The 26775-nt window shown below is 43.2% G+C and overlaps 1 protein-coding gene and 1 pseudogene across 8 annotated transcripts in view; both read right to left on the minus strand.

The window, feature by feature from the left end:
- LOC139374914 (transmembrane protein 131-like) overlaps window positions 1-5217 on the minus strand; it is a 103022-nt gene extending 97805 nt beyond the window's left edge. For 3 of the 8 annotated variants that reach the window (XM_071116139.1, XM_071116141.1, XM_071116136.1), the window contains exons 1-2: window positions 4973-5211; window positions 4002-4072 (exon numbers count right to left, since the gene is read on the minus strand). In XM_071116139.1, coding sequence (XP_070972240.1) covers window positions 4002-4072; window positions 4973-5096 — 195 coding nt within the window. In that variant the 5' untranslated portion in view covers window positions 5097-5211. Of the gene's footprint in view, window positions 1-4001; window positions 4073-4214; window positions 4294-4972 lie in introns of those variants that run through there. The other 5 variants (XM_071116137.1, XM_071116144.1, XM_071116138.1 and 2 more) reach the window with 3 other exon arrangements.
- A 1583-nt stretch (window positions 5218-6800) lies between these two features.
- LOC139374916 (meiotic nuclear division protein 1 homolog) overlaps window positions 6801-26775 on the minus strand; it is a 34381-nt pseudogene continuing 14406 nt past the window's right edge.

Here is a 26775-nt window from a genome sequence, read left to right on the forward strand (position 1 = left end):
TATCCTTGTCAAACCTCATTCAAAAGGGTCGGTCTCTAGACTTTATGATGTGCTACAGGTCCACATAGAGGTATCTACAGACACTGTTAAAAGGGCTTGGGAGCAGGAACTTGGTTCAGAAATCTCAGATGAGGACTGGGTAGAAGCTCTCAGGAATATAAACCACAGTTCAGTGAATGCCAGAAAACCTTGTACCGTTTAAGGTGATACACAGGTTACGTTACTCAAAAGTGAAACTGCATACAATATTCCCGGACACCTCACCACTGTGTGAGAGGTGCAAGCAGGATGAGGGGACGTTGACCAACTTAATTTGGACATGTCCTAAGTTACATGCTTACTGGGCTCTCATTTTTGATTACTTATCTAAAGCCTTTGATAGAGTTATAGCCCCAGACCCATTGATCGCCCAGTTGATGGGAATAACCAGGAAGCGAAGGCTGTCTCTTTGTGCTCTATTAGCCAAAAGGCTCATATTGCAATTTTGGAAATTGGAGACTGCACCTATCTTTGAAATGTGGTTACGGGATTTAGGGAATGTAATACATATGGAAAAGATTCGATACAATATCTCCAATAGAAGTCCAATGTTTCACAAAATATGTCAGCCGATACTGGATAAATAGTCTCGTCCCGCTTCATAACTGGGTTGATAATCTGCTGCTTCTCCGTGCTGCACTCCACTCAATATTTATTTTTGATTCGAGTGCAGCACCTAAGTTTTGTTTTGTCCTCTAAAATGTGCCATCCATGCAACAGTATAATGAATGTCAATGTCTTTTATTGGAAAAAATAAAAATAATTAAAAGTATAATATTTAACAGTTAAGCTGTTTCTACTCTTTTTAACCATTTTCTGGTTGAAAACTGACCGTGTCGAGCATAACACGTCAACCCTGATACCCATAGAGGCTGGAATTGTTTTAACAATTACAAATGTTTGAAGCTTGCATTCAATTGCCACTCCCTGTTGCATACAACACGCTTCCATTCCCCATCACAAGGGGATTTCTGGCTGATTTAAGATGAAATCATCAACCCTGTTACAGTCAACCATGTAACTTTATTTGGCACATAATAGGCACTGACTATAGTCATTTATTTAACCTCTTGAGATGGGAAAACGTGTAAATGAAGTTAAACACGTGCTCTTTATGACAATGTTACAATTATGTGAAATCTATTTTTTGGAACCAAGTTGCACTCCTCAAAATGCACAGAATTGGTTGAACAACCATCCTGATAAAAAAAAATCTATTTGACTATTCCATTGTAATTGTCGACACCAAGATCAACCAGTTATGCTTAGCAGAGGGAGTGTTCTTTTGTGGCGTGGCTAAAACAAGCTGTAATATCTTTGCACCGAATCACCTCAGTGAGCTGCTAACATCTTCCACCCAACAACAACAAACTTAAACCTGGACTGTGTACATTAGGCACCAAACAGAAGAAAACAAACTGAAATAGGGAAGGACTACCTGGACTTATTTAATAAGAAACGTTTTGCTTAGGTGAACACAGCCAAGTTCAGGCAGATTACGTAAGAAATCACTGCAAACATTTCCCATTAACCTGAGACACAGCTAGTCCATTCACAGCACAGCCCTGCCTACCTGAGCCTGACAAATACTGAGGAATGTAAACAATTTCAGCATTCGGTCAGTAACTTTAACTTGCTATCAACAGGTCCCAATAATTTGCAACCCTGGCAGAATGAACTTGGTTCCCCTTTGCACTGAGCAGATGTACACCTAAGTAAATTGTGATGCCCAGTACACCTTTTTTTGGTGGGAATACAACCCCCCCCCCCCCAAAAAAAAACTGTCCAATTTAAGTGATATTATATGCCAGGGTGAGGCTCTGAAATGGACACAATTTCTACATAAAAATGGAACTAGTCAAATTCTACTTCCCATCAAACAATTGAAAGCATAATGTTTCAGTTCTGCGCCAACTGTCAAGAGGTGTACACAACCTAAACGACCAGGTGTTTGAAAGCTTTTCAAATATATTTTATCCTAGTTTCAATTAAAAGAAGCCTCTGTTGTCTGCAGGTATTAATGTGACAGTCGCTGTAGCTTCACTGACAATCAGTAAAACAAAAACTGTAGTGTGTTCCTGGATTACATAACTAGTCAAACATAACAGCCGCAGCATACAATGCAGACTTGGCCAAAATGCAAAGCACATCGCAGCACTGACAACTCATTACTTGAAATTTGGGAAGTTTGTGAGGTGTCATCATGAAACTCTTGCATCATAGTGCCAGTAATGCAGGCGAATGAAATCATATTTGCATCTATTTAGCCAACTTCATTGATTTGAATAGCTAGGTTATTTTCTCTGTAGCATAGTAATGCTAGATATGTATGAGATGGAGTTCAAATTAAATCATATTTGCCAGACACGCCCTTAACCAAGCATTTCACGGGCTTCTATTCCGCTAAATAAAATGTGTTAGATATGTATGAAATGTAGATATTTCAGACAGGGCTTTGCTCTGCTGTTCATGGGCACACTTCAGACAAGTAACAGGGCAGGCCACATGCCAGGTATCCTTGGCAAGTTCTTCCCGCCTCCATTTGGACTCCTCACTTCAACCATAAATCCTCACGTTTCAAACAGAAACACGTTTAGCTGACTTCACAAAATATAACAACAATGAACAGTTTGACGAATTAGAGAATACACAAATGTGATACAATGTAGCAGCAGCAAACTAATCTCCTTGATATGATTGCGCTCCAAGGCAGGTCCAAACGGGAGCCAAACAGGGTGATATACCCATGCAGGTGGTGGGCTTTGTGTGAAGAAATGTTCACTACCGTTCAAAAGTTTGGTGTCACTAAGAAATGTCCTTGTTTTTTAAAGAAAATCACATTTTTTGTCCATTTAAATAACATTACATTGATCAGAAATAAAGTGTAGACTTTGTGAATGTAGTAAGTGACTATTGTAGCTGGAAACGGCAGATTTTTAATGGAATATCTACATAGGCGTACAGAGGCCAATTATCAGCAACCATCACCTGTGTTCCAATGGCACGTTGTGTTAGCTTATCCAAGTTTATCATTTTAAAAGGCAAATTGATCATTAGAAAACCCTTTTGCAATTATGTTAGCACAGCTGAAAACAATTGTCCTGATTAAAGAAGCAATAAAACTGGCCTTCTTTAGACTAGTTGAGTATCTGAAGCATCAGCATTTGTGGGTTTGATTACAGGCTCAAAATGGCCAGAAACAAAACATTTTGGGGGCTAAATTCATCAGTCTATTCTTGTTCTGAGAAATGAAGGCTATTCCATGTGAGAACATGACAAGAAACTGAAGATCTCATACAACGTTGTGTACTACTCCCTTCACAGAACAGCGCAAACTGAATCTAACCAGAATAGGAAGAGTGGGAGGCCCCGGTGCACAACTGAGCAAGAGGACAAGTACATTAGTGTCTAGTTTGAGAAACAAACAAGTCCTCAACTGGCAGGTTCATTAAATAGTACCCACAAAACACCAGTCTCAATGTCAACAGTGAAGAGGTGACTCCGGGATGCTGGCCTTCTAGGCAGAGTTGCAAAGAAAAATAAATATCTCAGACTGACCAATAAAAAATTAAGATGGGCAAAAGAACACAGACACTGGACAGAGGAACCCTGCCTAGAAGGCCAGCATTCCAGAGTCACCTCTTCACCATTGTTGAAGTTGAGACTGGTGTTTTGCACAGGAGTGATGGTTGCTGATAATGGGCCTCTGTACACCTATGCAGATATTCCATTAAAAATCAGCTGTTTCCAGCAACAATAGTCATTTACAACATTAACAATGTCTACACTGTATTTCTTATTCATTTGATGGTATTTTAATGGACACATTTGCTTTTCTTTCAAAAACAAGGACATTTCTAAGTGACCCCAAACTTTTGAACTGTAGTGTAAATGGCTGGCTGTCTTTATGTAATCTGCAACTAAGGTTTATGCCAGCTCAATAAATTGGGTACTGAATTTACCTGAGTTGGGACTACTGGGTCAGCATCCTCAGCTTGCCAAACCTCGACCACGCTGGACATTTGACTCAGGGCTTGGTGGGAGGAAGAGAGGGGGAAATAGGTAAACAACGAAAAGCTTGAAAAAACAAGAACAAGAAACTCGCTGTCAAACACATCAGATAGCGGTTAAAGAAATACTGTCTAGATAAAAATGCTTTTACCCCAGTGTATTACCGTGGAGCGTGGACAGCGCAAACGGTTGTTTGTCAACGTTTAGCATAAACTTGGGCAAATGCATGACTGACAAAGGTGTGTATTCAACTGTCCGTGATCCCACTCCCCGAGGGTGTCTCAGGGAGAGTTGGGATATGCAAGAAATCACATTGTCAATTCACACATTCGTATTAATGCACACGTGTACATGTGTTAAATAGGGCAATAAGCACCCGCCAAATTATTAGTATTATTATTAACTGGCTAGCTTGGTTTTAGGTTAGCTTGTAAACACATAGCTTTAACGTTTATAAAAGCCGAGCTATACATGTATAACATAATCAATAAATGGAAACATTTAAAACACAAAGTCAAAGCAATGGCATTCGGCTAGCTAACAATAATTAAACGAAGTTCCATTGTAGCGAAGTTAGCTAGCTACTGTAAACGCGACACTTCACTGAAACAACGTTATAGCTTGCATGAACCAGCACAGGAAACTGGCCACTGATATATACATTTAAAAAAATATTAAATAAAATAAGTCTTAGCCCTTATAAGTGAATAACGTTAGCTACATGTCTGCATACATCCAACATATTCGACACTATCGTTTTTAATCCACAATACGATGGTTGCAATAGCGTTCCCGTTTTCGCACAGCGACTTGTCTTCACTGTCAACTCAGTAACGTTAGCTGTTACGTTACGGGCAATTCTCGCCGACATTTTCGCAATGGGTGTTTAATTATTGAAGGGGAAAAATGTACTTCTCCAGACCTTGTAATTGAGCCCCTCCATGCTGTACGCAGGGCAAAAGTAGCGGTAGTATTCCGAGTATAATATTAATCCACGTTGTTCTGTGACAGCGGCTGCCTTGTTGGAACTCCCGTACCCCCGCCATGCTGCCCTGTTCATCTAGCCGCCTGCCTTGTGCTACGCTTGGCTTTTCTCTTTCTCTCCCGTCTCGCAAACCCTCCCACCCTGTTCTGTTCTGTTCCTCAACCCTCGCCCTCTTTCTCGCTGTGTGTGTGGAAAGTATGCGCCGACTACAGCCAAGCGGTTGCATTCATCTGCGTTGGCTGATTTTGGCACAATGAGGCTGACCAGAACATGACGAACTAAACGCAACAAATTATAAAAACTCATGGGAATATCGCGTGGCCAGTCCTATGCGCAAGTAAATCTTGCATAGAACAAAGTTTGTGGGAAACATTCTATTTCGGTTTTTTTTCTTCTCCGCGCTGGCAAACAACTGTCATGCGGTCAACCCAAAGCAAATCTAGGTTCTGAGGATGTGCTTGTGGACCCAATGTTTTTAAATTGCCTATACTACCCAACTACTACTGAGGTTGAAAAACATTGTGCCAATCAAAGGATCACGAACAAAGTCAATAACGTCATCACTCCAAAGGTTAAGGGAGATTCCATCATGTGGTTCCCATATAGAATAATCAAACTACCATATTCATAGTGCTAGAACATCTGAAGTTCCTGCAAACTCAAATTATGCCATGAGAACCCTTTCACATTTCTTGCACTTTATCTAATACTAGCTTTATAACAAGAGTTATAAAGGACATTGGTATTCAAGTTCAACATTGAAACAGGCCATGTGCTGTAGGCCAGTGTTAGGTTAGCAACAATGGTTGGTAGACAATTAGTTGCATACATAAAAGTCAATAGCCTATATCTAAATTAAGTACACGTTGGACACAACTGCTCCAAGGGTGAACAGTTTTTTTTGGTGCAGACTTCAAAGTTGGCACATTCAGGTCAACCTCATGAATCAGAATGGACAGGCTAAGCAGGATCACACACAAATATCACACATACTCTCCGTGGTGGGTGTCATTGTTCAAACGTTTAGGCTTAACATGTTTAGACTAGGTATGTTATGCTTGAAATAATATCTGCCCACTGGGTTCAGGTAAAGTATACTGAACAAAAGTAAATGGAACATGCAATAATTTTACTGAGTTAGTTAATTTAAGGAAACAGTCAATTGAAATAGTCATTAGGCACCTAATCAATGGATTTCACATGACTTGGGCAGGTGTGCAGCAATGGGTGGGCGTAGGCACGCATAGGCCCACCCAATCTAAATTATTTTTTCTCCACAAAAGGGCTTTTATACAGAAATACTCCTGTTTCATCAGTTGTCCGGATGGCTGGTCTCAGACGATCCCCCGGGTGGAGGTCCTGGGCTGGCGTGGTTACACATGGTCTGCGGTTGTGAGGTCGGTTGGACGTACTGCCAAATTATCTAAAGCGACATTGGAGGCAGCTTATGGTAGAGATATGAACATTAAATTCACTGGCAACAGCTCTGGTGGACATTCTCGCAGTCAGCATGCCAATTGCACGCTCCCTCAAAACACGAGACATCTGTGGCATTGTGTTGTGAGACAAAACTACACATTTTAGAGTGCCATTTTATTGTCCCCAGCACAAGGTGTACTTTTGCAATGATCATGCTGTTTAATCAGCTTCTTGATATGCCACACCTGTCAGTTGGATGGATTATCTTAGCAAAGGAGAAATGCACACAGAGGGATGTAAACAAATTTATGCACAAAATTGGAGGGAAATAAGCTTTTTATGTGTATGGAACATTTCTGGGATCTTTTATTTCAGCTCATGTAAGTAACACTTTACATGTTGCGTTTATATTTTTGTTAATTAAAGTATTAGTATATTTGTAGCAGCAGGTCCTACTGGGCGGCAGGAGCCTGGCTGGTAATCGAAAGGTTGCTGGATCAAATCTCAAGAGCCGCCATGGTAACAATCTACCGTTCTGCCCCTGAGCACGGCAATTAACCTCCCACAACAACTGCTCCCCAGGCACTGATTACATGGATGTCAATAAAGCCACCCCCTACACGCCGCTGATTCAGAGGTATTTGGTTAAATGCGGAAGACAGTTTTCAGAAGAATGTATTCAGTTTTACAACTGACTAGATGGCCCCCTTTCCCTATGTACAATAATGCTGAATCTGCTGTAATGGGAGCATGGAATTAGGAATACATTGAACATTTTGAAGCTGTACAAGGTTACAGCAGTAAATAATTGCAGTGACAATCCATGTACAGTTTGAACAACGTGAAGAGGTGGGTAGGATCTGTGTGGATACTTTAATCTTGAACAAATGGGTTGACATTTCACCCCTAATAGTATAATGGCATCTGGAGTCAACGCCATGAGCACAGCAATTCTACCCATTGTTTGTGCAGTTTGACAAAAACAGTCAAAACTTCAAGTCAGCAAAAGCACAAAAATAATTCTGAACCGATCACAACTACAATACCCCTTCTGCTCTTACCACGTTGGAATAAATCCCGGAGTACAATAGAAAAGTGCTGCCCTTTATGTTTGAAAGGTTTTTGCCACATTCCAGTTGACAGAAAATGAAAGGTGATGCATTCACCCTGTTGCTTGGAAATTCAAGGCATATGAAATCAATTAAGGTACATGTAGGCCTGTGGAAAGACAACAGTTAAGAAAATATAACACAAAGACTTTGAAATGTTACTGTTCATTCACCTCTCCATTCAAACAAATCATCCATCATGTTTTCAACAACAAAACCTGAAATCCTGTCGAGTCTACAGAGCCACAAAACTATAAAGCACATTTACAGGGAATTATAATTTATGGCTCTTCTAAATGGTGAATTCTAAACATATCTCCACTGTAAAGCCTCCTCAACGATATTTCAGTGGCACTCCTGTGTTTCGGTGCGCCTTGCTTTCCACTGCATTGTCAATCACCAAGCACGTTATGTCCACAATGACCCTCTCCCTCTTTTGATTTAAACAGGAGATAAGGAAAATCCAGTCAGTCCTGGTGCCACAGTGGCAGATGCTTATTTTGTCAAAGTAAACTACAAAAAGAGAGATGGGGAGAGCAAAAACAACATGAGTTTTTGATGGAAATGACTGTTTTAATTTCTGTTTAAATCAGGTAAGATCAGATTTTTAACATCGATGGGAGTTCGATGTGCCGCTTCTTTTTCTGTGTGTGGTGGGGGGGTGCTGGACAAAACAAATTTCCGTCAACGACTCTGGGCTCTTGATTTTCATGCAAAAAGGTGGCCAAAAGGTTAGCACAGCACCTTCTCAAGTGCCACAGAAGCAGCATTTGCACCTGCGAGGGCCATGAGCGAGCGTCAAAATGGCAGCTGCTCCAAGTCAACTACAAAAAGCACAAGGCTGTTTTTTTTGAGGGGCTTGCCTGAGTGGATTTAAGTAACATGTCTGACTTGCGTTGCAATGTGTGCAATGGCTGTCACTCAATTAACAAAAACAATTAATAGAAATTACAGATCATGCAGTCAGTCCATGTAATCGAAGTCTTCAGGTATCCCGAAGGCTTTATCGATGCGTCCGTCATCGAAACCAAACTTCCTCTTGGCCCACGACTTGATGGCAAAGACGTTATCTGGAGACAAAAATTCAATGATTAGAAAACTACTTTATTAAACAACTCATGTTTCTTACTGATCTCATTCGTTCAAAACTGACTGAAATTAAATTAATTTGACTCACAAGTCAAATTAGAACAATTGGATCACCGCATATTGTTGTGTTCTCACTCCGATGCGTCGCATTATTCATCAAACAGAACAAAAAATAATTTAAGTCACATTTAAACAATTCTGACGTCAATGTTGCCAAATAGAGATTTGTTGTGAGTAAAAGTTGATCCTTTATGAGAAGGTTAGCAGAGCACTTTCACTCCATGGGATCAATGGATAGGTCTAATTGCACCTTTAAGTGACTTGTCAGGCTTAACAATAAACCCAGGCCGGATAACATTCACTCGCTAACGTCATGCAATGACACTGTTTACAGAGTGGGTGGTGGTGTGATCCCTGGGGTGTGTGTGCGTGCATGCAAGGCTGTGTGTGATAGTGAGAGGGAAAGCCTGTGTGTTCACCCAGTGTGAAAGGCCGTAAATTAAAGGTGAGTTATCCACTGCAACACGATAATTGGTATGTAAATAATAACCCTGCTCCTCACTAAACTCCCTGTAGTCCCTCCCCATGACCATAATCACCCTGAGGTCACTGGTCACCCCAGGTTACTGCCAGGGGTCACGTAGTGCACAGGGAGCCTGTGCAGGGTATGCTGGGAGTTTACACGGGCCACAATGGGGAGTGCTTAGGGCTGCAGTTAGTTAGTTAGTTAGTTAGTAGGTACTGCGTTTTCAGTGAAGGCAAAACAAAAAAAAGTTTTGTCATTACAGAATGGAATTCCCAGAGAAATACCACTTTGTAATGGATGTGCCTTTTCCTACACGACTCAACAAAAAAAAGGTCTGGGGAAGAAAACGTGTGTGTGTGAAAATGGCCAGTAATGGTGAATGTGTGGGGCCTTTGCCTACACTATGTTGAATCATCCAACCCAGTGTAATGTCCATACAGTCTGGTGGCCTGTTCGTGTGTGTGTTAGTCAGGTTTGTCTTTCAGTTGACTTACCTGTCCATCTGGACACTGCCTCTTTAGCTGTGACATTGGACTTTCCTGCAAGACACAAACCTACCATCAACACATAGTTACTGTACTTATGCAACTGTCTGCAAATGTTAGACACAGACCAAAAACAAAATCAGACATTGATGGCCGGTATCCCTTACCCAGTGCCTAGTCCTGGCCTTAATGGCAAATGTATCTGGAAAGGGCTTTGAGCATGCATTTTAGTCCTGGAGTAATCTGGGTCTGAGAACCAGCCTCAGTCTTTCATCAGAAATAGTTGATGCATTTAGTAGAACATTTGTACATATCACTTGACTACAGGAAACAAAAAAGGTACGTTTATACACTACTACATAACCACTACAGTGCCAGGTTTACATCGAGTCCTTTACCTCGACAGTACATATGCTTTGGAGTGCGTTTCTTTTTCAATGCTCTGACCAGAGAAATCACAGTCCGACACCCCAGCCCCGACGCCACTTTACAAGCCCAAACCATCACGTTGAGCGCACACCAACCACTTTCAATTCCAAAGTGAAAGTTACCCTGTGTGCGCCATCCGTTACAGCCTTTTGTGAATAGCCGCGGCGGAGATGGCAGGTCAATCTGCTATGTCAGTGTAAAATGCTACCTAGCGTTGAGGAGAGAGTGCAGCGCTGGGGCCCTAATTTCTTGGCAGAGGGGCACGGGAACACCAGCCAAGGGGGAGGTGGGCCGCATAAGCTTGGCCAAAGCCGCATTCGTCGCTGGAAGCCAAATAACACCTCCGTCTCCAGGGAAAAGATGCCCTCGAAGGAGCGGTTCCTGGAGCAGATTTTCGACACCGGTGATGATATACTGAGTGGTTATTAGATGAAAGGAAATCTTGCTTCGGATCAGCAAGTAGAGGCAGAGGGTAACTTGATTTGTAGCTATTGCTGTAGAAACAAAACGCAAAAGAGTCATCTGAATTAAATAAAATGTCATTTGTGGCCTTTTTTGTTTTGTCACGCACAGGCCTATGTCCACAAAGAAGAACTCAATACAGCTCAATCAGGAAAAATTATAGAGCTATACCGTTTCACTCTCTTAAAACTACAACTAATTAACCAAACCCATTGAGACCAAAGAATACATAACAGTAACTATGTCCAAGTCAACGTACTTACAGATTTAATCACAAAGGCTGTGTGGGAAATGGTAAAATGAGTAACAATAAGTGATTCTCGTGTAAGAGAGAGAGGATACAAAAATAACTGGTTTTGGGGAACAAACTTGACATTTCAGAGGCCGCACTTTGAATTGCAAATTCCACTTCCCCTCTTGCTTGCTCAGCTGGATTTCACTGGCAACTCAAATTTACAAGAAAAAGTTATGTGCAAAGAAATAAAAGCTTGAAATGATCAAGTGTTTAAGTAAGCAAGCATAAGTCAAGGTTTATTTCCACACAGTTTTGATGCTGGTCTAGGATTTTTGTTTAAACATTTTACATAAGAAATCCGATTGAAGCTGAAAGACAAGGGCCAACTTTAACTGAACTCTATTCTTTACAAAGCACCACGCTATCATAGCTCTTAGACACCAAACAAAGCACTCATGTCAGTCTTAACACTAAACCCTGAATTTATAACCAAGATTAAACATCCATTGCGGACTTACAGTATATCCATAGCGCCTGTGTGCAAATGTTGTCCCTGGCAATAACGACAAGAGTTGCTGTGCTTTAGAAGGGAGTTGTTTACCGATCCTTGATGTCTCCGATGCTGCTAAAAGGATGGCAAGTTAAGACAAGCAGCAGTGTAGATCAATTTAAAACTGCTGAAGCTAGTTGAGCTTAAAAAAAACTGAAATTCAGGTTAAAAATGGACAAGTGTTGACTGACAGGCTTTTAAAAGTAAATCTGCTCGGAGTTTCACCTACACTGAACAAAACAAAACGCAACAAAGATATTACAGACTTACGAACTGACAATTGAAATAAATGGTCTCTAACCTATGGATTTCACATGCCTGGGAATACAGATATGCATCTGTTGGTCACAGATACCTAAAAAAAAAAAACTGACTGAAATATAGGGGTGTGGATCAGAAAACCAGTCAGTATCTGGTGTGACCACCATTTGCCTCATGCAGCATGACATCTCCTTCGCATAGAGTTGAGCAGGCTGTTGATTGTGGTCTGTGGAATGTTGTGCCACTGCTCCTCAATGACGGTGCGAAGTTGCTGGATATTGGCGGGAACTGGAGCACGCTGTCGTACACTGCAATCCAGAGCATCCCAAACATGCTCACATGGGTGACATGTCTGGTGAGTATGCAGACCATGGAAGTACTGGGACATTTTCAGCTTCCAGGAACTGTGTACAGATCTTTTCAAAATGGGGCATTATCATGCTGAAACATGCGGTGATGGTGGCGGATGAATAGCACAACAATGGGCCTCAGGATCTCGGTCTGCCAGGTAAAGTTGAAACGCTGAAGAGAACACTTCTTCAGCATGCCAGTGAGCATTTGCCCACACATACACACTGTGAGCATTTGCCCACTCAAGTTTGTTACTACGCCAAATTGCAGTCAGGTCAAGACTCTGGTGAGGACGACAAGCACGCAGGTGAGCTTCCCAAGACGATTTCTGACACTTTATTCCAGAAATTATTTGGTTGTGCAAACCCATAGCTTCATCAGCTGTCTGGGTGGCTGGTCTCAGACAATCCCCCAGGTGAAGAAGCCGCACGTGAAGGTCCTGGGCTGGCGTGGTTACATGTGGTCTGCGGCTGTGAGGCTGGTTGGACGTACTGCCAAATTCTCTAAAACAATGTTGGAGGAGGCTTAAGGTAGAGAAATTAACAAAATTCTGGCAACAGCTCTGGTGGACATTCCTGCAGTCAGCATGCCAATTGCACGCTCCCTCAACTTTAAGTATCTGTGGCATTGTGTTGTGTGACAAAGATGCACATTTTAGAGTGTCCTTTTATTGTCCCCAGCACAATGTGTAGTGAACATGCTGTTGTGGATGGAATATCTTGGCATAGGAGAAATGCTCACTAACAGGAATGTAAACAAATGTGTGCACAAAATGAGAGAAATCAGCTTTTTGTGCTTATGGAAAATGTCTGGAATTTTTTATTTAAGCTCATGAAACATGGGACCAACACTTTACATGTTGCGTTTATCTTTTTGTTTATTATAATACAATAAAACTCAGTGCTTTTCTGAGTCATGTTGCCTTTGACAGCAAAGGGTCAAACTGTGTGTACTGAACTAGTATATTTTTTGCCATAATTTTCAATGATGAATATGCTAGGCCCACTCCTCATGCTTTTTTGGCGGAGCAATCTGTCCGCCTGAACTTAAAATAACCGCACTGCAGCCATTCACATATAGAAGCCTTTATCTTCCTGGTTTGACAGGAAGTCCCTAACTAAACAGAACTGTCACAGACAAAGAGACATGTATTAGGACAGCAGTAAAGACATTCTGGTTGAATCGGAAGGCCATAGGTAGTACATGGAGATGGAAAGGTCTGAGAGTATCTATGACAACAAAGACAGCATTGACAGGGGTGAAGCAGAGAAGAGTAAATATGAATACATACAGAAGCATCTTGTCAATGTCTACAACAGTGCAGGCACCCTTATGTGTCATGATCCCAGCAATGAGACAAAAGGGCAACACCCCAAAGAGCCGAGCAGAAGATCAGCACTCCAGACCGTACAAAGTTGCTGCAGTGTGTCTGGGGCTGTTGTCCTGCTGGCTGAGATCATAGGCCTGAGTGTCCACTATAATAAAGTGATTGTCAGTCTATAAGAAAAGCTCTCTGGGCTAGAGAAACTGGGATGGAGACATTTTAGCTCCAGTTTGTACTTCATCTCTACGGAGACTAAATCCTGGCAGGAAAGCAGACCTGGTGATCATAAACATGGGCGGATGACACACCTCTGTCTACAGGGAGGAGAGAGGAGGAGAACCGGAGTTCTCATGGCAGACTGCAGAGTGATGGACCCATTTTTCTACCCGAGAGGAGAATGCAGTGAACTGCACTTTTGGATCTGTGAGATGGTAGCCAACCCATACAAAAGTTCCAGGTTGGCTTCTCAAAATATGAGGGCATCCATGCTAGTGGCTAACTCAAAGCAGACTTACCTGTAGGAACCATGCCAGCAATGTCTGGCTCAGCTGCACTTCTTAACTGTTGAGTGCCGTTAATGAGAGCAAACCTCTCAACAGGGATGGAGATATTTAAGCTCCAGTTTCTACTACCTCTCATGACAGTGAGTGTAGTGTTTATACTAAATCCTGGGAGGAATGCAAACAGGACCATTAAGAAGAGGAACAGACCTGGTGATCACAAAACAGCAGAGAGGAATAGGTCCATCCATTAATACGTCGACAGGGGATTCTGGATTGGTCTAACTGACCGAGATGAAGAAGGAACCCCTCAATGGGTGGACGGCACCCCATTGACCACAGGGTACTGGGTGCAAGGGGAGCCTAACAGTCTCCCAGTCCCTTCCGCTGAAAAGCATCCCCATAGCATGATGCTGCCACCACCATGCTTCACAGTAGGGATGGTGTTAGATGGGTGATGAGCTGTGCCTGGTTTTCTCCAGACATAGCGCTTTTCATTCAGGCCAAAGAGCTAAATTTGTGTCTCAGACCACAGAATCTTTTGCCTTATGATCAATCTCTTTCTCTTGCGATTTTGCAAACTCCAAGCATGCCGTCGTGCCTTCCGTTTGGCCACTCTCCCAGAAAGCCCAGATTGGTGAAGTGCTGTAGAGACTGTTGTCCTTCTGGCAGGTTCTCCCATCTCAGCCAAGGAACTCTGTAGTTCTGTCAGAGTGGTCATTGGGTTCTTCACCTCCATGACCAAGATCCTTCTTACTCAGTTGCTCAGTTTGGTCAGAGGGCCAGCCGTAGGTAGAGTCTGGGTAGTTCCATATTTCCCAATGATGGAGACTAGTGTGCTCTTGGAAACTTTGAACACTATAAAAATAGTTGTATACCCTTCCTCAGATATGCCTCATTACAATTCTGTTGGAGACTTACAGACAATTCCTTGGACTTCATGGTACGGTTTCTGTTCTGACATGCTTGGTCAACTGTGGGACTTTCTATAGACAGGTGTGTTTTCTTTCTAAATCGTGTCCAACAAATTAATTGGCCACAGGTGTAATCCAATCAAGTTGTAGTGACATCTCAAAGATGATCAAAGGAAATTGGATGCACCTGAGCTCAATTTGGAGTGTCATAGCAAAGGGGTGTGAATACTTATTTATGCATTTCATTCTCAATACTTTTAACATTTCTAAAAACTGGAAACTGTTACTTTCCATTACATTACTGGTTTCTCAATCAATGTCAGCAGTCAAGTTAGTCAGCTAGCAAGCTACACTCCCAAGTTGCCTCACCACTTAAAGGTAAAACTACTACTACTAATTCAAATATTTAGGCACATGTGTGAGTAAAATGATCGCACTGTACAGCCCTGAAAGTGAGCTCACATTCTATTAGGCATATTGGAATATGATTGACTAGAATGAGCTTTTAAGAATGAGTTTGTTATTTTGATCAATGTGGAAAACTAAAAAAAAACTCTGCTCAAGCCCGAGTTTGTATCGAAAGTCAAAATGCCATTGCAGAGAAGTGTTTCACTTAGCCGACGACACACTGATGACCTTTTTCAAAAGAGCTAGTTCTTTTTTGCCATCGTTTTCAAAGGTCAAAGCTCTTTTTTGCAAGTCTGTCTTCCTATCATAGCATCCTGTTTACTGAGGGAGATAGGTAATACAGCATGTAACTGGCCAGTATTGTCACAGAACTTCTGTATTCTAAGGTATTACTGCACTGTTGGAGATAAGAACATAAGCATTTTGGTACACCCGTGATAACATCTGCAAAATGTGTACGCGAGCAATAAAATTCTATTTGATTTGAGCAGAGACCCATGCAAGAGTATAGTGCAGACATTTGTTTTTTGGGGGTAACTGACATAAGTAGTGGAGAAGTCTGAGTATCTATGGACACCACTGACTGTGGTGAGGCAGAGGAAAAGATCATGGAGCTCTATGTTAATACAGACACCCTCAGGGGTCATGGTCCTAGCATCAAGAATGAGGGCCAACACCCCAAGGAGCCGACCAGGAGATCTGATGCAAGATGAGATGATCTTCAGCTCTCTGTTAAAGAGCAATATTCTAGATGGAACCATTTCAGCTCCAGTGTGTACTACATCTCTACTGAGACTAAATCCTGTGGGCAAAGCCGACAAAACTGTCTAAGGAGAGGAGCATACCTAGCGATCATAAACAGCAGAGGCCTGGCCTATCCATAACTCAAACTCAAAGCAAGCTTCTCCAACTACGAGGATATCATTGCTACTGGCTAATTGTTAACTCAAAGCAGACTCACCTGTAGGCGCCAACACAGCAAAGTATAGCTCAGCTCAGCTGCATAATATTTACAGTAATAATGTTCATCCCCCCCCCCCCCCCGTGATGGTTTTGTATTATTTGTTATACAAATGCCCTTTGAGGTTTGAAGTCTATTTGCTTTTAATTATTTAATTGTTTCCCTTGACTGAGTCCTTCAATGGGGCGGCAGGGTAGCCTAGTGGTTAGAGTGTTGGACTAGTAACCGGAAGGTTGCAAGTTCAAGCCCCCATGCTGACAAGGTGTTATCTGTCGTTCTGCCCCTGAACAGGCAGTTAACCCACTGTTCCTAGGACGTCATTGAAAATAAGAATTTGTTCTTAACTGACTTGCCTAGTTAAATAAAGGTAAAAAAGTAAAACTAGCCTTCTGCTAGACCAGAACCAGACTCTAGGGATGCTTGGCCTTAGCACACTCTGCAGGCTGAATCCACACCTCATTTGAACCTAGAACACGGTGTCCTATAACCTCACAAGAATCACAAGCAGCTTTGGAAATACAATTAGCGCTTCACGGGGGTAACATGGAGACGATTATGTGAAAATGTGTGCAGGACTGAACGCCCAGCCTTGCGGAGCCCCTCCGGCAACGAGACAGCTGCGGGGGACAGATACAGGGAGGGGGAAAAAAGTATTTGATCCCCTGCTGATTTTGTACGTTTGCCCACTGACAAAGAAATGTTCAATCTATCATTTTAATGGTAGGTTTATTTGAACAACAAAAAATCCAGGAAAACGCATGTCAAAAATGTTATAAATTGATTTGCATTTTAATGAGGGAAATAAGTATTTGACCCCCTCTCAATCAGAAAGATTTCTGGCTCCCAGGTGTCTTTTATGCAGATAACGAGCTGAGATTAGGAGCACACTCTTAAAGGGAGTGCTCCTAATCTTAGCTTGTTACCTGTATAAAAGACACCTGTCCACAGAAGCAATCAATCAGATTCCAAACTCTCCACCATGGCCAAGACCAAAGAGCTCTCCAAGGATGTCAGGGACAAGATTGTAGACCTACACAAGGCTGGAATGGGCTACAAGACCATCGCCAAGCAGCTTGGTGAGAAGGTGACAACAGTTGGTGCGATTATTCACAAATGGAAGAAACACAAAATAACTGTCAATCTCCCTCGGCCTGGGGCTCCATGCAAGATCTCACCTCGTGGAGTTGCAATGATCATGAGAACGGTGAGGAATCAGCCCAGAACTACACGGGAGGATCTTGTCAATGATATCAAGGCAGCCGGGACCATAGTCACCAAGAAAACAATTGGTAACACACTACGCCGTGAAGGACTGAAATCCTGCAGTGCCCGCAAGGTCCCCCTGCCCGTCTGAAGGACAACTGGGTGAAAGTATTGTGGCCAGATGAGACCAAAATGGAGCTCTTTGGCATCAACTCAACTCGCCGTGTTTGGAGGAGGAGGAATCCTGCCTATGACCCCAAGAACACCATCAAACATGGAGGTGGAAACATTATGCTTTGGGGATGTTTTTCTGCTAAGGGGACAGGACAACTTCAACACTTCAACACCGCATCAAAGGGACGATGGATGGGGCCATGTACCGTCAAGTCTTGGGTGAGAACCTCCTTCCCTCAGCCAGGGCATTAAATGGGTCGTGGATGGGTATTCCATCATGACAATGACCCAAAACACATGGCCAAGGCAACAAAGGATTGGCTCAAGAAGAAGCACATTAAGGTCCTGGAGTGGCCTAGCCAGTCTACAGACCTTAATCCCATAGAAAATCTGTGGAGGGAGCTGAAGGTACAAGTTGCCAAACGTCAGCCTCGAAACCTTAATGACTTGGAGAAGATCTGCAAAGAGGAGTGGGACAAAATCCCTTCTGAGATGTGTGCAAACCTGGTGGCCAACTACAAGAAACGTCTGACCTCTGTGATTGCCAACAAGGGTTTTGCCACCAAGTACTAAGTCATGTTTTGCAGAGGGTCAAATACTTATTTCCCTCATTAAAATGCAAATCAATTTATAACATTTTTGACATGTTTTTCTGGATTTTTTTGTTGTTATTCTGTCTCTCACTGTTCAAATAAACCTACCATTAAAATTCTAGACTGATCATTTCTTTGTCAGTCGGCAAACGTACAAAATCAGCAGGGGATCAAATACTTTTTTCCCTCACTGTAGATGGTGGTGAAAAAGAGAGAAGGGCGAAGCGGTAGGGGCGGAGACCTCCTTGGCATCCGCCTGCGCCAGGGTATTCGGTTCACACTGCCGACAACGGTGTCACCAGAATCAATCAGTTCCTGAAGGACATGTGGGTAAACCCACTAGCAGGGTGAACCAGAATAGGGGAGGTCCCTCCCCCTCCCTCCCTCCAGCCTTCCATCTGGGAGTGCCATGCATCTGTAGGATATGGATCACGTTATTCGACTTTCACTCCTCATCATTCAGGCTTAAGCAGAATACACACACGTGGTGAGGGTTTGACAGTTTGCCGTGTCCTCGTCTTTCAGAGCTCAGGGGACGGGCTGTGAGGAGGAGCGGTGGGCATCCACTTTCACCAGGGATCCACAGTAGATGGGCCACAATTAGAAAACTTCTTTTTTTGGGGTGGGGGGTTCAGATACCAGTCAAGACAAATGAGTGATGGGGGATGCCTTCAGTGGTTGCAATGCACACGAACGTGCACTTGCTCACACATACATTCATGCCACACACACACACACACACACACTATGATTGCGAAATACTGCACAATTTTAACAGTTCCCCAATCCCCCCTTACCCAAAACAAGTGTAAATATTAAATTGTGCCTTCCTGTATTACAATGCCTTCAGAAAGTATTCACACCCCTGGACTTTTTACACATTGTGTTGTGTTGCAGCCCAAATTTAAAATGGATAAAATTGAGATTTTGGGGTACTGGTCTACACACAATACTCCATGTCAAAGTGGAATTATGTTTTGACTGACACACACACACACACACACACACACACGACTGACACACACACACACACACACGACTGACACACACACACACACACACTCGACTGACACACACACACACACATTTTTACAAATTAATTAAAAACTGACACACACACTCACGACTGACACACAAAAGCTGAAATGGACTTTTTACACGTTGTGTTCAAATTTAAAATGGATAAAATTGAGATTTTGGGGTACTGGTCTACACACAATACTCCATGTCAAAGTGGAATTATGTTTTGACATTTTTACAAATTAATTAAAAATTAAAAGCTGAAATATCTTGAGTCAATAAGTATTCAACCCCTTTGTTATAGAGCCCCATAGTGGAGGTGCCATAATACCCATAAAACCTAGTGGTCAAAACAGGGAAATGGTTCCAATAATTTTTCCACCTTTCATTTTTCCCATAGGGGATTTTAGGAACACTTAAAACAAGTGCTGTGTTTCGTGTAGGTTTAACCTGTCGTGATGTTTTGATAACCATGTAAATCTCTCGGACAAAGTGACTTAATATATTCAGCTCTATTCACTCTGATTCAACAATGCTAATTAGCCTCAATGTAGACATAATGCAAGACTACAAAGCCCTGCAAGCAGGTCACCTTTAGCTGACACCTTTGTTAACAGGTATTGTGTCAGTGGAGGCTGCTGAGGGAAGGACGGCTCATAAGAAAAGCTGAAATGTGGAACCAGATGGTTGATACCATTCCATTGACTCAATTCGAGACATTATTATGAGCCATTCTCCCCTCATCAACTCCACAGAATTGTCATGTGCAGACCAGCTGGCTGTTGTGTTCTCTGACATTTTCAATCTCTACCTAGCTCAGGCCTCTATACCCACCTGCTTCAAGATTTCTACCATCATCCCTGTTGCCAAAGAAAGTGAAAGTAACTGAACTGAAAGACTAAAGACCAGTAGCACTCACTTCCGTCATCATGAAATGCTTCAAGGCTAGTCAAAGACCATATCACCTCCTCCCTCCCCAACTCTCTCCAATTCGCCTACCGCCCTGACAGATCCATGGACGACGCATTCGCCTTTGCACTGCCCTTACCCACCTGGACAAAAGGAATATATGTGTGATGTATATGGAAGGATGCTGTTCATCGACGACAAAGCTCACAGCTCTGGGTCTGAACTCCTCCCTATGCAACGTAGTCCTGGACTTCCTGACATGCCGAGCCCAGGTGGTGAAGGGAGGCAACATTACCTCGACACTGATCCTCAACACGAGGGCCCCACAAGGGTGCATCCTCAGTCCCCTCCTGCATTCTCTGCATACCCACGACTGCATGGGTAGTTCCAACTCCATCAAGTTCGCTGAAGACAACAACGAAGATCAACATCACCAACAACGAAGAGCCAGCCTACAGGGAGGAGGTAGGCACTCGGACGGCATGGTGCCAGGTAAACGTCTCCCTCAATGTTAGCAAAACAAAGGAGCTGATTGTGGACTTCAAGAAGAACCATGTTGGACACGCTCCCATCCTCATGAACGGGGCCATCGTTGAGGTGGTCAATAATTTCAAATTCCTCTGCGTACACATGTCAGATAAGCTGAAATGGTCTAACCCCAACCGACACCGTAGTGAAGGCACGACAGCAACTCTTCAACCTCAGGATGCTGAAGAAATTGGTCCTGTCCCCGAGGGCCCTCAGTGTTCAACAGGAGCACCATCTAGAGCATACGGTCAGGCTGCATCACAGCCTGGTACAGCAACTCCACCACGGACCGCAAGGCTCTTCAGAGGGTGATACGTGCAGCTGAATGCACCATTGGGTGTACACTGCCTGCCCTACAGGACACAGACAACACCAGGTGTCACAGGAAGGCCAAGAGGATCATCATACCCCAGCCACGCCATGTTCTCCCCGCATCATTCACTCAGACGAAAGCAGTGCATGAGCATCATGGCAAAAACTAAAAGACTGGCCAATAGTTTCTACCCTCAGACCATCAGGCTGCTGAATAGCCACCACTAGTCAGTTGTCCCCCCTCTTACTCCCCCTATGGACATTCCCGCCCACATTGAATATCCCTTTCAGCATGGGGCTGTTCTTAATTACACTTTGGATGGTGTATCAATACACCCAGTCACTACAAAGATACAGGTGTCCTTCCTAACTCAGTTGCCGGAGAGGAAGGAAACCACTCAGGGATTTCACCGTGAGGCCAATGGTGACTTTAAAACAGTTAGAGTTTAATGGCTGTGATAAGGAACTTAGGATGGATCAACATTGTAGTTACTCCACAATACTAACCTGATTGACAGAGTGAAAAGGAGGAAGACTTTACAGAATAAAAAATATATCCTGTTTGCAACAAGTAATAATGCAAAAAATGTGGCAAAGAAATTATGAATACAAAGTGTTATCTTTGGGGCGTTGAGTTCACCTTTCAGCAGGACTATAACCTAAAACACAAGGCCAAATCTACACTGGAGTTACTTACCAAGAAGATGGTGACTGTTCCCGAGTGGCCAAGTTAGATTTTCACTTAAATCTGCTTGAAAATCTATGGCAAAACCTGAAAATGGTTGAATAAATAAATGGGCATATGGTGCACAATCCAGGTATGGAAAGCTCTTAGAGACTTACCCAGAAAGACTCATAGCTGTAATCGCTGCCAAAAGGTGATTCTAACATGTATTGACTCAGGGGTTTAAATACTTATCTAAAATCAAGACATTATGCATTTTATTTTTCATATTTCTTTTTACAAATGTTAATAGTTGAGTTGTGTGTAGATCATTGACAAAACATTACAACACAACCGTTTGAATCCCACTTTGTAACAAAATGTGGGGAAAAAATCAAGGGGTCAATCAAATGTATTTATAAAGCCCTTTTTACATCAGATGTCACAAAGTGCTTATACAGAAACCCAGCCTAAAACCCCAAAGAGCAAACAAGCAATCCAGATGTAGAAGCAAGGTGGCTAGGAAAAACTCCCTAGAAAGGGAACCTAGGAACACAGCCATTAAGGCCAGATCGTTAAGGGGGGTGAATACTTTCAGAAAGCACTCATGCTAAAATGTTTATTCTATTCTAGTGAGCCTTTTACCTTGTCCATATTCTTTGTTATTGTTGTTGCATTGTCAAAAAGGAACCTGCATGTAAGCATTTCGTTGGACAGTATATGTCCCGTATCCCGTACATACCACTAATAGAAACTTAAACACACACCTGCAAGGGCCTTCACTGGTGCGCTTGCGCCTATTATTTTGATGTGCAGAGCAATTGCACAGGCAAAATGGATTGAACCCGTTCAACCCATAAAAGAACAGACTAAAAGTGTTCCCTGTCGCGGGAGCCACACAGCTGTTGTAGTGGTTTAGCCGTGTGAGTACAGCATTGGGAAATGGGCTGTTTTTTCAAGGGGACTTCGTAATGGACATGAGGCCAGATGTTTCCTCAACATTCTGAGCACAGTTCGTGTTTAAAGTCACTCTGGACTGTAATGGCTTCTTCAGTGACACTAGCGGAGCCGTGGAGTGCAGTATTGGGGCTATAAAAATGACCTCATAGCATTGAGGGAGAGAGGATGACAAGATGAATCAAGTCACAAATTAGAGTCACATGGGTACGCAAAGTCGCTTGGACTAAAAACGGGCACTCTGCTTGTCCATGCATTGGGCCGACGGAGATAAACACCTCTCTAGGAAAAGGAAGGGCGGGAATGTATGCTTTAGGATTAATGACTCATGATGTAATCATAACATACAGGAACTCAAGTCCTTCTGCTCACCCGATCTAGAACTACTTACAATCAAATACTGGCCATTTTACCTACCAAGACAATTCTCGTCAGTTATAGTCACAGCTGTGTACATTCCCCCTCAAGCAGACACCAAGACAGCCATCAAGGAACTTCACTCGACTATATGCAAACTGGAAACCATATATCCTGAGGCTGCATTTACTGTAGCTGGGGATTTTAGCAAAGTAAATTTGAGAACATGTCTACCCTAAATTCTTCCAGCACATTGATTGACATACCCTCGACCAATGCTACTCCAACTTCCGCGATGCATACAAAGCCGTCCCCCGCCCTCCCGTCGGCAAATCCGACCACGACGCCATCTTGCTCCTTCCGTCTTATTGGCAGAAACTCAAACAGGATGAACCAGTGACGAGAGCCATTCAACGCTGCTCCGACCAATCGGAAGCCACGCTTCAAGATTGTTTTGATCACGCGGACGGAAATATGTTCCGGTCAACATCAACCTATATGCTGACTTGGAGACGTTGTACCCACTGACTATTAAAACGGGAAGCGGGAACCACCACATTTACCATGGAAAGAGGTCTGGGAATATAAACAGCGCAGCTATTCCCGCCACAAGGCAAACAAGCAAAATGCCTTCTTTGACTGCTTTGAGGATAATACAGTGCCACCGTCGCGGCCCGCTAACTAGGACTCTCTCCTTCTCCTTGGCTGACATGAGTAAAACATTTAAACGTGTTAACCCTCGCAAGACTGCTGGCCCAGACGGCATCCCTAACTGAGTCCTCCAAGCGTGCGCACCCCAGCTGGCTGGTGTGTTTACGGACAGATTCAATCGCTCCCTATCCCAATCTGTTGTCCCCACATGCGTCAAAAAGGCAAAGATAACTGAACTGAGTACCGCCCCGTAGCACTCACTTCTATCATCATGAAGTGCTTCGAGAGACTAGTCAAGGAACATATCACCTCCACCTTTAACGTCCACCCAAGACCCACTTCAGTTCACATACCACCACAACAGGTCCACAATCGCCGTCACACGACACAATCCCATCTGGACAAAAGGAATACCTATGTAAAAATGCTGTTCATTGAATACAACTCAGCATTCAACACCATAGTACCCTCCAAGCTCATCATCAAATTGGAGGCCCTGGGTCTCAACCCCACCCTGTGACAATGTCACGGCCCGCTAACAAGGACTTGCGCGCCCCCCCCCCCCCCCTCTCTCTCCCCTTCTCCGAGTTAACCCTCGCAAATGTTAAGGGTGGGGCTACAGCTCAATCATCAAGTTTGCAGACGACTCGACAGTGGTGGGCTTGATTACCAACAACAACGAGACAGCCTACAGGGAGGTGGTGAGGGCACTCGGAGTGTGGTGTCAAGAAAACAACCTCTCACTCAATGGCAACAAAACAAAGGAGATGATCATGGACTTCAGGAAACAGCAGAGGGAGCACCACCCAATCCACGTCAAAGGGACAGCAGTGGAGAAGGTGAAAAGTTAAGTTCCTCAGCGTACACATCAGACAAACTGAAATGGTCCACCCACAGAGACGGTGTAGTGAAGAAGGCGCAACAGCGCCTCTTCAACCTCAGGAGGCTGAAGAAATGTGGCTTGTCACCTAAAACCCTAACAAACTTTTACAGATGCACAATCGAGAGCATCCTGTCAGGCTGTATCACAGCCTGGTATGGCAACTGCACCACCCTCAACCGCAAGACCCTCCAGAGGGTGGTGCGGTCTGCACAACGCATCACCGGGGGCAAACTACCTGCCCTCCATGACACCTACAGCACCCAATGTCACAGGAAGGCCAAAAATATCATCAAGGACAACAACCACCCGAGCCACTGCCTGTTCACACAGCTACCACCCAGAACCCAAGGTCAGTACAGGTTCATCAAAGCTGGGACCGAGAGACTGAAAAACAGCTTCTATCTCAAGGCCATCAGACTGTTAACAGCAATCATTAACTCTGAGAGGCTGTTGCCTACATTGAGACCAAATTACAGGCCACTAATAAATGGATCACTAGTCACTTTAAGCAATGCACTCTAAATAATGCCACATATGTTTACATTATTCATATCACATATATACTGTATATACTGTATTTTATACCATCTATTGCACCTTCGCTCATCCATATATTTACATGTACATATTTTCATTCACCCCTTTAGATTTGTGTGTATTAGGTAGTTGTTTGGGAATTGTTAGATATTATATCACTGTCAGAACTAGAAGCACAAGCATTTCGCTACACTCGCATTAACATCTGCTAACCATGTGTATGTGACAAATAAAATTTGATTTGACACACACACACAAAGACACTACAACGATTCCTTTTTAGGCTCCAAATAGCCAATCGCTTGCCGTGCCTATACCAGTTGAGAGGTGTGTAAAAATAAACTGTCTATAAAATCAGGACACGGGCAGACCGTTAAAAGCTGTCAATCCCGACCGGTTAAGTTTTGTGCAGGCCCAAGAGGTCAGCCATGTTGTGTATGCAATAACAACTATGGGCTTAGTTGGAGTTCCTGATTTAAGAGATGGGTTAAACTGAGCAAGTTGTGAAACCAGAGAAGTCCCTCGACTTCTCTGGTTTCACAACTTGCTCAGTTTAACCCATCTCTTAGGGGAAGGCACTGAACTAGAACAGCTGGGAAGCTTAGATTTAGAGAGGGATAGAACGGGCATTCCGATTTAAAGCCATGTTCAGTAGCGGTGGACCGACAGTTGTTTAAAATTGCTATATTTGGAATGCTCGATGACTAGATTCTCAGTGCATCATTTCTTTGCCTTTTTTACGTGCTTCACGCAACTGCAAGGTGCACAAATCTGATGGCGTCGCCATTTTGGATGAGCCATAACTAATCATGAGGAGTGTCTGTTCTATGGATCCTATTTCATTGTGATAGACTGGGTCCATGTCTAATCTATCCATTCTATTTCTACCCACTGGAGCAGATCCAGATTTTAGAAATGTAAGCAAGTAGGCTACTTTTATGAGGCTGCTTGATTGCTTTCTCTCTTGGATGCTGTCCAGGCTTCCACCTGCCTGATGGACAGCTGTGGATTGAGCCATCTGTCCAGACTAGGCACCTGGTGTTTCATTGGATTCCCTCCTTTTATTAATTAGATCCAAACTGAATTTGAATGGGGAGGCTTCAACAATGGCGAAAGTTTTAAGATAGACAAAATGAGGGCAAGGTTCAAAATCCAATCAAATGATCTTGTGGTTGAAGCAGGACTCATTGTTGATATGACATATAAAATACTAAATAGCCTCTTTCTCGAGAACCAGAAGGAGTACGGATAAAAAAAAGTTAGCGCCTGACATTTGGAGGGACATCTGGGTGTATTTCCAGGTGTATCCCAATGATTCCCCTAATCCTTGTTCCTGAAGTGTGCACTTGTTCACTTCCCTTCATGGAATTGACTGGTAGAAGAAAATGGTGTTAACTCCCTCTGGCTCATTCCTACACCAATCCAATGCTTGTAAATTTGTGGTGAGTAGTGAACGAGTGCACACTTCAGGAAAAGGGTCAGATTATTGAGACGCAGCCTCCATGTTTTTCAGAGGCTGGTTACAGGGTACTCACTCATCTCCTCGATCACTTCCAGGTCACACTCCCTGTACTTCTCCAGCTTTGCCTTCAGATGACTCCTCTTCTCCCTCAGAGCCTGCAGTTCCTTTAGAAGAGTGGCCCGCTCCTCCTTTATAGGTGGACACACACACACAGAGGTGAAAACCCAAAAGACAGACACACACACTAAGTGTGCAAACACATTAGGGCAGGGAATTGCCAGGGATCTCCCGATACGATTTTATCACCATACTTAGATGCCGATATGATACGGATTGCAATTCGATACTGATTTTATTGCGATTCCATGTTCCAAACATACTGCTCACCATGTCTGCTACAGAGAGATAAAAGAAAAGTATATTTGATCAGTCAGGGAAATGTGTTGAAAACAAAATTGGCTCCCCAT

This window comes from Oncorhynchus clarkii, chromosome 19 (assembly GCF_045791955.1).
Source record: "Oncorhynchus clarkii lewisi isolate Uvic-CL-2024 chromosome 19, UVic_Ocla_1.0, whole genome shotgun sequence".
NCBI lineage: Eukaryota > Metazoa > Chordata > Actinopteri > Salmoniformes > Salmonidae > Oncorhynchus > Oncorhynchus clarkii.